At 55.2% G+C, this 13888-nt stretch overlaps 1 protein-coding gene across 2 annotated transcripts in view; it reads right to left on the minus strand.

The window, feature by feature from the left end:
• PLXNA2 (plexin A2) overlaps nt 1-13888 on the minus strand; it is a 175517-nt gene that overhangs the window by 65186 nt on the left and 96443 nt on the right. For both annotated transcript variants that reach the window (XR_012632173.1, XM_074893865.1), the window contains exons 5-8: nt 8504-8604; nt 4514-4637; nt 3364-3517; nt 2072-2168 (exon numbers count right to left, since the gene is read on the minus strand). Coding sequence is in view for 1 of the 2 variants with exons in the window: in XM_074893865.1 (XP_074749966.1) it covers nt 2072-2168; nt 3364-3517; nt 4514-4637; nt 8504-8604 (476 nt within the window). In the remaining variant the exon portion in view is untranslated. The remainder of the gene's footprint in view (nt 1-2071; nt 2169-3363; nt 3518-4513; nt 4638-8503; nt 8605-13888) is intronic.

Here is a 13888-nt window from a genome sequence, read left to right on the forward strand (position 1 = left end):
CTTGCTTCAGAAAGTGCATCTCTCCACCTCATTTGTTCCTTATTAAAAGGAACACAAAAGCCACCACCGCATTCCCTGACTCACCTGCAGCTCCCTGAGGACGCAGGAATTCATGCACCTGAGCGCTGAACCATCTCAGCCTGTGGGTTCACAACAGCCAGATCCAGCACAGGAGGTTTCACACAACCAGTCTGCAAAAGCAGCACGTTCCTGTCCAGCCCCAGACCCCTCCTGCCCCTCTTAGCCTAATGCCACCTCCCGAGGGGTACGTGCGTCTCACCCCACAACCATCTGTGCTGCTGCACAGCCACGAGGGCACGGCTGCTCCCCTGCTCTCTCTAGACACCCTCACAGTAGCAATGAAGAGGCTCAGGACCAACAGGTCTCTCTTCTCCACTGGCTGAGACCTGTATTCCTTCATCCTTTTTGCACGCTGAGATTCACTCCTGCCAGCCTGGCTCGTGCTCTGTTGAACTCACTGATAACGAGTCCGGTATGTTGTAAGTGCTGCAGAATTTACCACTGTGTTAGCACTTTATCTCCAAACACAAGCTGGTAGAAAGGCACCCTCAGGTGAAGCCAAATGACAGGCCAGGAAAGATGCATTGCCTCTCCTGATTCAAACCTCAGCTCCTGAGTGAGAACAGGGCTCCCCGTGCTGCCATCCCTCGTGCAAATTCAAAACCACGAGAGTGCAGAGGGACCGCTGGGGAGACTGCGAGTCACACGGCTGGAGAGGCTGGTGCTGTAGGACCTGACTGAGGGACAAGGCTGTGGGGACAGAGCTGAGCACAGGGGCAGCACGACAGGAGGCCGGGATCACTGGGGTAACGGGTATGGACATGACGAGAGGCAGCATGGGGGGACTGAAGGATTCACAGGGCTCTTTCATCCCGGTACCTCTGCTCTGTGCTATGGCTCAAAACAAAATTAAAAAGAAAAGGAACGCAAAGAAAAACCACAGGGCAGCCAAGCCTGTCAGTGCACACAACCCTCCTCCAAGTGCAGCAGGGGAGGCCCAGTAGCCTGAGGCTTCAAACCCAGTGCAGAAAGACTGGGAGTGACGCTGTGCTGGCAGCTCCTGACTCCCACCCGCCAGCTCGAGCAGCAAATCACGCTCCTGGAGCAAAGCTGGCAGCTGCCCCCTGCCACAGGAGATGCTGCCCAGCCCTGTGGGTCAGGCTGGCCGTTCACTAGCCAAACATCTGGCAGGTCCTGCCCACATTTCATTTTGGTGCTTTGGAGCTTGCCTTGATTCCAGAGAGAAATCTATAAACACTTCAGGGCTGTAAATGTGTTTTTAAGGCCAGCCAGCTGCGTGCTGCCTTCCAGCAGCACACGCGCCCATGGGGGCCATGTTTCCATGATGCTCAGCAGCACCAAGCCCCCCAGCAGCACCGAGCCCCCCAGTCCTCCATGGAGCAGCCCACGGTGCCTGCCACACCCTGGGCTGCCGTATCAGGCTCTCAGGGCTGCTCTGTCCCAGCCCCAGGGGCTGGCAGGCTGTGAGGAGCTCCTGCCGCCAGCACTGCTGCTCACTCCATCTCCAATACAACCGCTGCGCTCACACCCCAGGGCTGGAGATGTCCAGCTCAGTCCCTGCCGCTGTCTCCTCCGGCAGCCGTGCCCTCCTCTGTCACCCCGTGGGAGCATCTTGCAGCAGCCAGCACCCTGCTCTCCTGGGCAGTGCAGCGTGGAAGGGCTCTGCCTCCTCCAGCTGCCCGCAGGCCCCCTCCCCGCTGCCCACCTCCCCGGACCCTCTGCTCTGCCTTCACCCGCTGCCTGCGAAGACACATCCAAGTTCACAGTTGCGGGTTCGCGCAGCTTGGGGGCACCAGCAGGTTAAGGTTTTTTTTCCGGCTCCTTCCGCCTGCGTCTCACAAGGCAGAGAAAGCCACACACACACCCAGAGAAGTTCAGAGAAGACGGGGACCGGTGGGCTCCCCTTCCACCCCCCGTGTCTGCTGGCTGAGCCGAGCAGCGTGACAACCCCCCTGGCCGGTCCCGGAGCCCAGCATCCACCTCCCAGCCCTTTCTCCTTCCCGCTCAGGGACGGGGACGGAGCACTCACAGCTGGTGGGCACTGCAGTTGTAGAACTTGAACTCCGTGCTGACAAACGTCCTCCCTGTCTCCCGCGACTTCAGCTGCAGCACCACGCCGAACCAGTCTGGGGATGCAAACCAGAGCCCGTCAGTCCCGGCAGCAGTAACGAAGGAAGCGACAGCAGACGCGGGGGCACCGCTCCCTGCCTGCCAGCGTGCTGAGCCATCTGCTGCTGGGGTAGAAGGTGGAAGTCAGGTTGCTTTCATCTCCCTGCTCCCTCCGCCGACAGGACCCCCACCTGCGGTGGGTCTGCGGCAGCTCCCCAAGGTGGGGGCTGAGCATCGCCCCAGCCGGACCCTGCTCTCAAGCACCCCAGGGTGCTGGGCTGGCTGTCTCCAGCAGTGCCTCCAAACTCCATCATGCTTGATGGCAAAATGCATTGGAGACACAGGGTCTAAACGCTGCCTTGGGTCACAGCTGAAACGATTTTGGAATCTCATCCCATTCCCTAAAGGATTCTGTCTCCAGTATAAAAACACTAATTCAATCTACTCTGAGAAGCAGCCCAGGACTAGAACAGGAGACAATGCTGGAAACAAGAGCATCAGTGAAGCTCTTAAGGAGCCTCAGCACTGAGTTAATTAAGAGCAGATTGCTCTTCCGGAGCTGCTGTGGGTAAGTCTACGCTAGCCCCGCTACCACAGCGGCTCTCGGCCCCCAGCGTTCACCAAGTCTCAGGCTCCATCTAATGCCTTAGAAATACAAAGATATCAGCAGGGAAGCACAGTTGACACCTGGAAGGATGCCAAGGAGAAAATGAGTTTTAAGCAAGTAGCATGTTGGCTATGGGAAGGAAAAATATGACAGCAGTGACATTAATGAAGAAACAACACAAAGTTCGGGATTGAAAAATAGAAACTGCATCCACCTACTCATGGGTGCTGAGCCAGGCCAAGGGGAGGGCTCCCGTGTTCCAGACCCACTTGGTGTGACAAGGCTGTGAGCCCCTGCCCCGCTCATGAGTCACCCCGGGGGGGACAGACGGCTCCTGTCCTGTCCTGGGGAGCCGTCTGGCAGCGCAGGGAGGGTGTAAGGTCAGGGCAAGCATGTGGTGCTGCCTGCTCCCAGCCCATCTTTCCCCGTGTGGGATGCATTTCTTAAGGACGGAGCACATTTAGGTCCCTGGGTTCAATGACCTTTGACAGGAGCGTGACTTTCTCCAGCAGCAGCCCCAAAGGGTCTGGCAGGTACTTCCAAACCTACGCCGCACCTCCGGGTGGCACAAATGCCCTATCGCTGTCCAGAAGTCAGTCACTTACCCTGATCCACAGGTATGGCAGGAACATCTTTCGCTGCTGGTGAAACACACACAACGCGGCTGCCCGAAACCTGCCCTTCCACCTCGGTCAGGTTGCCGAAGAGGCAGGTGACCCCGGCCGCCAGGTCCGGAGCATCGCTCACCAGCAGGCTGAGCTGCAGCCGCGAGAGGAGAGGCAGAGGGGAAACAAAACACAGCCAGCAACCTGTTAGCAGGCAGAGCTGCCCGAGTTGCCTTTTTATTTTCAGTACCTGCTGTTCTCCCATTCAGTACTGACCCCCTTAAATTACCCGTCCGCCCACAGGAGGTGGCCAGCTGCCCTTTCATGGGGAGCAGAGGAGGAAGAAGAAAGCCAAGGACACAGGTTTTTTCACCGATACAAAACCGCCTTGCTGAGCCTTTGGGTACTGAGGTTCAGGGGAGGTGGCAATGGCAGCTTTTTGTCGCCCCCCCGGTTGCTCTACAGAAGCACTGCCACCCTCCATGCCCCCGACAGGAACCTGTGACAGCAGCAGCAGCGTGTTCACACACAGGAGAGCGGCAGCGACTGCCCCAACAACCCTCTGCGGCTCCAACAACTGCGACCGCCCTGCTGCCAGCACGGGAGGGACAGCCCTGCCCCAGGCATGCGAACGAGCAACTCCCCATGCACCCCATCACGAATGGGGACCGGCCCCACGGCAAACCGGTGCCTGAAGCGGGGTGTGGGCTCCCAACAGCCCCCCACCGATTCAGGAGGGGGCAGCCAGCCCTGGCAGGGAGCGGGAAGGGGCTGTGGCAAGGCCAGCTGCCGCGGGGTGCTGGGGGGCTTGGAGAGCAACAGCTGGGATGCCTCAGAGAGCCAGGCCTGAGCACAGCTCACAGATGAGGTTTTTGGGAAACAAAGCCTTTCCTTTCAACAGCTAATGAAACCGGACCAAGAGAAATGTGAGCTGAGGCCCAAGGGGAAGGGGAATTTGTTTCTGCCATCCCCGGCTCGGATGACCCCTTTCCTCCCCAGTCCCTCTGCGAGCCTGACTTCATGAGAAAACATTTGTGCCGACGGGAAGGGAGAAAGGCTGGAGAACGGAGTGTTTGCTGTGAACCCGAAAAGTGGTGGAAGTGCCTCTCCTTGCCAGGTCTCCCCCTCTCTGCCTGCCCGCAGCACCTACCGGGAGGCTGTGCTCGGAGACGGAGAGGCTGCTGGGCTGCACGCTGACGCTCATGCACTGGCTGATGCTGCCTGCAAAGCGGTGTGGCTCGTCGGCTCGCTCGCAGCTGTCCCTCGGCGAGCACCTGCCGCACATGAGCACACGTCAGAGCACAGAAAGCACCTGGGGAAGATGTCGAACAGCATGAGGTGCTCCAGCTAAACAAGGAGGGCAGAGCCTTGTCAGGGGACGGGGGAGTTATCAGCAGGATTTTGAGCGATGCTCTGCACCGGGACCAGGTATCGGGCACAGACTTCAGGTTAGGACCAAAGAGAACTGAAAAATACTGTGTGATCAGAGGAAAGACAAACCACAACTATCTCGCAAGCAATTCCCAGTCCCACCTGCACTGGGACATGACCCAGAACTACTAAGTCCCACATGCCAGCGGGCGCTGTGGGTGCGGGGCGAGCCAGGCGCTCTGCTGCTGCTCAGCCGGGGCCCCCGCAAGCCATAAATTCATCATCTGCACAGAAACTAAACCGTAAAGCAATAACAGGCAGTAACAAGATGATGCCTCCATTCTAATTAAAATAAAAACACATAGTTCATTAATCGCCTTCTCCTGGAGCACAGCAGGGCCAGGAACAGGACTGCTGGCTGTGCTTTGGCCAGTTTTCACACCTCGAGCTCCCAGCTCTCTCCCACTCCCACCAGCAGGAATGGCAGCCCCCGGGCATGCCCAAGTGCCCAGGACTGCTCCTGCATGCCGCGTGCTCCAGGACGGCTCGTTATCCCTGGTTTCCTATTGCAGGTGTCCTTGGAGTGAAGTGAAATTACGTTGCTTCCAGCAGGTAGAGGAGCACCCACTGAGAGACCAAGGAAGAATTATCAGTGTTTCAAACCAGGTATCAGAGACTGCAGCACAGCACTGGCATCCCTCAGTGATTTTCTATTTTATGTCATTGAGGAAAAATCCTTTTCTTCCACCCCCCTCCCTGGGTGCAGATGACACATTGGCCTTTTGGTATTAATGGTCTTAATACGCTATCAGCAAACTCTATCACTTTTCACTCACTGCTGATCTTGGGCCCTATTTCAATCGGTGGCACAAAGGTCAGAGGATCGAGATGCTGCCACCAGCCCCACATGCCACAGCCAGTTCCCTTCTGACAGTTACCTGAGTGTGTATGTTACCCGAATTAACAAGGTGCTGCTGTCAAACTGCTTGTTTTCCTGGTTCCCTGCGGAGCGGCTCAGGCGGTCCCAGACACACACATGCATCAGCAGAAACACCTCCTGCCCACACAGAGGCTGAATTTTGCCACGCACATCTAGCTCTGGGCAGCTGACAAGTGCCTGGCACAACCAGGGCCTCCCGCTCTGAAACACTGGACCACCATCCTCCCCGTGGGGCCGTTTGCTTTTGATTAAGAAAAGCAGAGTTTGCACTTTCCCTTTCCAAACCACCCGTGTGATCCTTGGCAGACGCTGGTGCTGTTCTCCTCACCCTCTCGCTTTTTTTACCTTTTTTTTTTTTTGAGTATAATGGAGCTAAATATGAATGCTGCCAAAGGAAGAATTATTGAGGTTTAAGTGAATCTGTAAGATAGCTTTAAAGTGAGCTCTTGACTGGAGCCTTTATCTCATTGACTCGCTGGAATGGCTCTTTTTTATCATACTATTTATGGCAACAACCCTAACAGAGATAAATTGGTCTGTAGACAATAACACACTTGTGGAGAGCAGCATATGGAAGTCTTGCAGGTTTCAAATCCCACTGGGCTGAAGAGACTCTTCAACACTCTCCTTGAGGCCTCTGCTTGCTCCCAAAGAGCAGAAGAGGAGGAGCACAGGATCCTGCTCTCCCGTGCAGAGGATCAAGCAGATCCCTGGCCGGGAGGACGTGGCGGAGGCGCGGGGCAGGGACGGGCTGTCCCACCATCGCGCTGCTGCTCCGGGGCACCCTGACCCGAAACCCTTCCACTGAGCAAAGGAGCAGCTGGTCCATCTGGCAGGAGGGACATGTAAGAATTACAGGAGAGAGATGACAAATTAAATACAAGCACTCCAGCACTTGGGGCCTCCAAACAAATATGACAGAGGCTTCAGGAAGAGCAAGATAAACTCAATTATTTACAGCTTAAGACAAAAGCTAAAAAATGATTGTTGCTCCAAGCAGGCCAGGAATGTGCAGACACTTGAAGGGAGGGTTGAGAAATACCATCAGGGAAGAAACCCTTGTCGGGAATAGGTTAATGCTGAAATGTCACGGCCAAAAGGGCAGAGGAAATGACACTTTTCTCTCCTCTTGACATTGAGGGTTTTCTTTCTGCAGAATGAAGATAACAACCTTTACCTGCTTCCCAGGTGGTTTATGAAGATTCAGTTCATTAGCATTAGGAAAGCACTCGGTGATCCTTGCCGAGGAGCTGCTGTAGGAGCCTGAGGAGCAACACCAACCCCCCGTCCCCAGGTATGTAATGCAGCCACACTCGGCCACTGTCCCCAGGGGAGCGGACGCTCTCGCACCCCTGCAGCCGGTTCCTGGGAGCACCTGCAGACCTGCAGCTCTGTCCAGAGGCTGAGGAGAGCGCGTCCCCTTTCCTCGCTTCCTCGTCCCCTCACTATCAAAAGGCTGCGGTGGCTTTTGTCCCAGCCGCTGGAAAGGCACAGGGGATGGCTGTCCCGAGGGAAGAGCTGAGGGGATGGGAATCACCAGGGATGGAAAGCGCTTCCTTCTGACAAAGCCGCTGTGACAGCAAAGGCTTTAGGACACAAATGCACATAGAGTGGCTTAGCTGTAGGGCTGGACAGGCTCGCCTGAAAGGAAAAAAGCTAAAAACAACAACAAAAAAGATGCCCTGGGTGCCTGTGTCCCACCTTGTCACGCTGCTGATGGGGGCCACTGCCCCCAGCCCCTGCCCGCGTGGAGCTGCGGGATGCTCAGGGCCAGTGGCTGCAACAGTTCTCCTGCACCTCCCCACGTGTGGCAATGACTCTTTGCAAACCAAGCAAGCTGCGGGGAGCCAGTCTGCACCCCAAAGCCCCCAGGTCTCGAATCCAGGCCGGATTTGCGGAGGAGCCTGCCGTTCCCCGCTCCCCCTCCAGCACCTGCTCCTCAGGCAAGTGGCCAAGCGCTGCTGTGCGGGTCCCTGAACTCTGCCTCCGCCCCGATTTCCATGCATTTATCGGGGCTGCTCTGCAAGCTGGCACACGGCCGGAGGGATTTCTATTCCTCTGCTCCAACCTCCTCGAGGCTTTCCCCTCCTCCCCTGATCTGCTTCTGCCCGGTGGTCCCTCTTCCGCCTTAGGAAGTGATCGTTATTATGGCAGGGGAGAGAAAGGAAGGACACAGACACCTCCTGAATGCAGAGAGCGTTTCCTGGAGCTCCCCTGAAAAAAAACAAACCCTTTGTGCCTGCTGATGCGCGTGAGGGGCTGCCAGCTCCAAGCCCTGTGCTGCCGGCTCTGCCCCATCGGGGACGGCTGTTGCACAGACCCTCCGATCTTTCCCTGCAGAATTTAAATATCTCTTCTTGATACATTTAATAAGGCTTGGTGCTCTGCTCAGTTCCAGTGCTGTAAGCTCTCTGAAAGCAAAGTCCCACTCATATAATCAAGCCTACTATTGCCTTTAAAAATTCCCCGTTAATTGGGAGGGACTTGCATCTTGGGTGAGCAGGAGTGTGCAAAACATGAGGCCTTTGTTCCCACCAGTTTAAATTCTGCTTTCCCATCGTGTCCATGGCACCATCTCCGTGCGGTGTGTGACCCACCACTCCTAAAGCAGGAATTTGTTTTCCTTTACCCCTTCACAGGAGCTCAGGGATTTTCAACAGCATTCACGCTGCAATGCAGGGAACGTCCAGGGAAGGGAAGAATGGATTTAAGGAACCTCAACCTAATTTGATTTTTGCAAAGATTGCGTGGGAGGCGCTTGGTGACTTTGAAAGTTGCTTTTATCATCATCACCAGCACCTCAAGCGAAATGGCCAAGGCTGGACTTACATGTGGTGGAGCGTGCACCAGCCGCAGTGGGGGTCTCCTGAGCTCAGGCACTCCCCGCAGGTCGTGTACTGCTCGCAGGACTCCACGGGCACCCGGGACACCTGCGAAGGAAGCAAACACACGGGCTCAGTGCTCCCCGTGCAGCGGGTAAGCAAAGCGAGAGCAGCTCCAGGTCCTGCTTTGCCAGTTTGAGTCAAGTAACAGCGGTTCACAAAGTTAAATGAATTTGTTCCAACATCCGTCCAGAAGTCAGCCAAGAATAGGAAATATTGGGGAGCGAGTCATGAAGTCACTGAGTCCCTCGGGCGCAGCCAGGCCATGAATCACGGGCACAGCAGAGCCCCAGCCCGGAGCCCAGCCGGCCTCCCACCGCCGGCGCTGGCTCGCCAGAAACCCTCCCGACCTCCCCGCCCAGAGACGCTCCCATGGCGAAATCTGCGTCGTCTCCTCCCTGATTTACAGTTTGCTATCTTACAGGTGCCATGGGGGAAGCTGCTTCAGGGAGGAGAGCCGGCAGGGAATAAAATTCATTGGGATTTTGCAGGGTGGCAGCTTATTTAGCCTACATGGGTATTTCACTACTTGCTCCCCCTTGGTCACCCCAAGCCCCTCCAGCACCAGCATGGACTTGGCCGCCCAGGTGTGACCCCCCTGTCCCCTGCAGATGCCAGAGCGGAGGGAAAGGGAAGCGTGAGAGGGAGCACCGACCCAGCTCGCTCCTGCCAACCCTCTCCTGCCCTTATTGCACACACGAAAGGTCCCTGCGCGGCGCTGAGGCGTAGCACGGTCCTGACCCATTTATTGGCACTGAAAACCCCGAAGGCTCCAAAATGACACCAAGCTTTAACCACGGGTCATTGCTTGACTCCAGTGGAGAAATCCCACTTTAACCTTTCCAAGCTGTCCCTTGCCACCTCCGGCAGGTACATTTGCATCTCCTGCCTGGATGCTGCAACATGGTGGCTCCAGCTCTGGCCCTGCTGGTGCCGGTCCTTCTTCAACGTATTTACAACGTATTATCAAATACTGTAAATAATTATTGCTGTCCCCAGCACAGTCATCCTGCAGTGCTGGCCGCTCCCCTCGGGCCCCAGGAGCGATGCCTGCAACTGGCTGAAAATTAAAACAACTGTCGGCATTGCACTCGCTCTGTCGGTCAAAACAGCGCCCGGCTCCCAGCAGCTGGGGCGCGCGGGGTGAAAGGAGCAGTGTCTCGCCAAACAACGGCCACTTTCACGCCAAGTGCTGTTGACACAGTGAGAACCCAGTTCCTCTCTAAACACGACACCAATAGGGCTGCTATTCTTCTTGTTTCCTCAGCCCTACTTAACAGCTTTTCCTAAAACAAAAATTGCGTGTGGATGTGCAGGGCTGGGTATTTTTTTCGGTGAGATGAAGTCCGTGGGACTCACAGGGCTCATGGGCTGTGCTAAGAGCAAAGCAGCCCTGGAGCTGGAACCGAGGGGTGCGAGAGGCAGAGCCAGGTATGCCGGGGAGGCATTTGCCTGGGAGGTCTGTGAAGAGCTTCAGAGAGAAGTGGAGGGTGATAAAGCAGCACAGAGGCTTGGGTTTGATCCCTGGCTGCAAAAGGCAACCGGGGTGCCCTCTCAGGGTCTCGCCTGTGCCTCAGGTGGCTGCACATGACTCGTTTTTACCCGCTTTGCTTCCTCCTGCTCAGGACCTCAAAGCACGTTACAGCAGCCGTGGTAGTGTGGGAGCGAGCCCCCCAGCCCGGCAGCAGGCACAGCCCCCCCGGGGCGGCCCACGCCCTCCCCATCCCACCCACCGCCAGCAACGATCTGAAATTTCCCAGCGCAGACCAGAGATGCGGACGCTGCGCTGCTCCTGGATGGGAACCTAAGAGCAAACGTAGGTTTTTCAAACCCAATGAGCAGCCCACGGAGCTGTGGTGGCTCCGGCAGCAGGATGCGGCGAGGGAGGTCACCGCGTTCCCCCTCAAGTCCGCCCAGCACCTTGAGCCGTGTTGGTGGGACGGCTCTCAGCTACCCTGGAGGTCAGGACAGCCCCGAAATTATGTGGCGTTGCTGATCCCCCGCCTCTTACCCACAACATGAGGCTTGACAGGATCTGTCCCGGTGATTTATATGCAGCTCAGGGCTTGTTTCATGTTTGTGAGGAGCTGGATGCTCTCGCGGCGCTCTATAAATAACAGAGGATTTGAATTATACGAATAACAGTTCATTACAGATGATTTTATGTTAGGCATTTGGGCTCTTTTTCTGCTCAGAATCTGTGGCTTCTGCACATGATAATTCTTTAAAAATTACACAGAAATTTTGAACAATGCCTAGAGTCGCACATCTCTAGCCCAAATGAGCCATTTGATCCTTTCTTTGTAATGCCTGCACATGTAGGTCAGAGAACTTCACCCATTTGCCTCTTTGCAGTGTTTGGTGACTGAAGCAGAGCTGGCACTGGCACCCAGAGCCCCGAGGGTGCCTCTGGGTCAGCACTTCTGTAGCCCCAACTGCCCAGATACACCCCGTGGCCACGGGTTTCTGGTCCCTGGCTGGAGGAAGGTCTAAGACTCTGGGGAAGAATAAACCATCTGCTTTCCTCCAATACTTCTGCCTGTGACTTTGAAATTCATCCTTCATAAAAATTAATGCCAGAAAACCCACATTGCTCCAATACCCAAGTAAATGTTCAAGTGAAGAAGTTAAAAAAGATTATGAACAGAAGGCATTTAGATATTTGCATGCATGAAAACCATTGTGGGGTTTTACAGTACTTGCCCAGCTCTCACAGTACTAATGCACACTCGACCAACCCTACCATCCACGATCCAAATCTCGAAAATATTCCAACCCTCTAAAGAATATGTTTCATTTTCATGGAAAAACAAGGGAAATACAATTAAGAACAGGATATATCCATATGTTATCCCATACCTATCATGAACACAGAGACTGAAAGCTCTATTTCCTTCAGAGACAGTACAGAAGTAAAGCTCAGATGTCCTTACTCTTCCTGATGGCATGCTAGAAACACTCTCTTGGCTTTAGGTATTTTTAAACTGTTCTCCGCCAGCCTAATTACCATTATGAGACCAAAGCATTTGTGCATGTGAAATGCTGTGCTGGAGAGAAGAGAAGGAAGACCAATGCCTGCAGGTGGAAGGAAAACCATCACGGACTGGGGAGGGGGGGACGGACAGCGGACCCCCAAGTCCAAGAACGTCCCCCCATGCTACGGACTGCCATCGAGGAGAAGGAAAAAAGAGAGGGTGGAGGCCAAGAAGCAGCTGAATAGGAAGGAAACAGTAAAAAAATGAGACAGAAAAAGGAAAACCAGAAGGGAAGATAAATAAGAAGACTGCAGAGGGACTGCTGATAGTCTCTGGTACGGCAGTAGCCGCGGCCATCGCTGTCACCAGCACAGCCACCCACATCCCGGCAGCACGCTGACCTTCCTGGTGACGGGAGTGGATCCTGCTTGGCCTGGGAGGACGCATCCAGTGAGCCCCCCCTCCCCGTCCCTGCCCGCACACCCACCCGCCGCCCGCAGCTCAGCTCCGCAGCAAAGGGGGGACGAGGCTTCAGAGGATCAGTCTCGGCAGATTTTACAGCCACAGGTGGCTCAAGCGAGGAATGGAATGTTTCCATCGGTAACCAGATACAGCAGAACCAAGGAAGGCTGGAGGGGTTTGCTGCCCGCAGCCGCAGGGCAGCTGATTGCCTGGCGGCTGCCCACGGCAAGGCAGCGGAGCGGGCAGCCAGCGGGAAAGGAGAGATCCTGCCTGCGAGCTGTGCAAGGCCTGCGGCTTCCCAAAGGCAGGGAGCAGGAAAGGAGCCTGCACCCGCTCAGTAACCCCAAACCGTGGTCACTGCTGGGTCCCCCCGGCTCCGATGGCCGCGGGCGCTCGTGGCATCCCCATCCTGGCATCCAGATCCCAGTGGGCACCAGCACCTCGCAGCTATGCAGACCCAACGTCACTCCCATCTGTCACAGCCTGGTGTATTTGCTCTCTCATCCTCGCCAGCCCCTGGGGCAGTTCTGTGCGCAGCAGAGTGGTTTATTTGGAAAGGGCTTTGGGTTTCAGTATTTAGTTTTTAAATGCAAATACTTGGCTTTGTTTACATTAGAGAAGATAGGTCAGAGGAACGCTCCTGGCACTCAGAGCAAACATCCGAGAAGGTCTATCACCACTTCAGGAGTGTATTCCCCACCCCAGACTAAGCCCTGAGAAAGCTGTTGCCAGGATGGATGAACTTATCCGCAGAGCCAGAGCACGAGGTCCTGCAGCACCCAGAGAGCAGAGCCCCCGACTCCAGCCCCCATCCCGCAGCACGAGCAGACCTCACAGCGAAGCTCGAGCTTTCCAAAACAGCTGCCAACTTTGGACGCCTTGAGATTTCTGCTCCAGCTACGTGAGGCGAGAGGTCCTGAAGCCAAGCAGAGGCATGCAGGAATTGTCCAAATGCAGCCTCAAATCCCGCACGGCCTCGCCTGCAAGAGGGACTGCTGCTCCCCCGTGGAGCCCGGAGACACCCACGAGGCCGCAGCTCTGCTGGAGCGGGAGCGAGTCCTTTCGGGGGTAAGGAGAGGGGACAGGCACTCCACATCGGTGTGGCCACAGCGAATGCAAAGCGATGAAGCAGTTCAGCAGAGCTGAGGAGCATCTGCGTGAAGGTCAACAGCCAAGAAACCAACGCTCCTGGGGAAGAGCCCTCCTCCTGCCAGGCCGACTGCTACCTCTCTTCCTTCTGTCCATGCCCAAACTCTGCTGCCGAGGTTTTCAGTTCCCTATTTATCAACCTGCTCCTCAATAATTAAATGACAGTCTCATTACTGCCTTCCTTTACTGCCTAACCCATAACATCAGCAAAAAAATTTTAAAAAATCAATACAGACTCTCCAAAACACATGAACTCAAACTCTGCCAGCCCCCCGAGAAAATAAGTGTGAGATTCCAGTTCCAAATAAATAAATACATAAAATAAACAAATGAAGCAAAGTTTCCATAGCTTATGGCTGCTACCAGCACAGGCCTCTGACCTCCCCGGCTGGAGACAGCTCCCGGGGCGTCCCGCCGCCACAGCACGCTGCCTGCAGACCCCTCCGGGTGCTGGAGTTCAAACAGAAAATCTATTTTTAATGACTTTGGGGAGTGTAGTAGAGATGCCAACTAGTTCAATGTAATTAAAGCTATCTATCACTCAGTGAGCAGGAGCCCAAAGTTGATGAACTTTCCAATGAGATTTTATTCTTCCCTTCATTCATGAAAAACACTTTGTGCTGCTGCAGGAGACATGAAAAAGTGTGGGAAGGAGCAAGGAGGACTCATCAGTTCCAGCCGTTAACATGTCAGGGTGACAGAGCTGAGGAAAATAAAGTCAAACTTTCTCAGAGGCTTGTAAAAAG

The sequence above is a fragment of the Strix uralensis genome, chromosome 24, assembly GCF_047716275.1.
Source record: "Strix uralensis isolate ZFMK-TIS-50842 chromosome 24, bStrUra1, whole genome shotgun sequence".
Classification (NCBI taxonomy): domain Eukaryota; kingdom Metazoa; phylum Chordata; class Aves; order Strigiformes; family Strigidae; genus Strix; species Strix uralensis.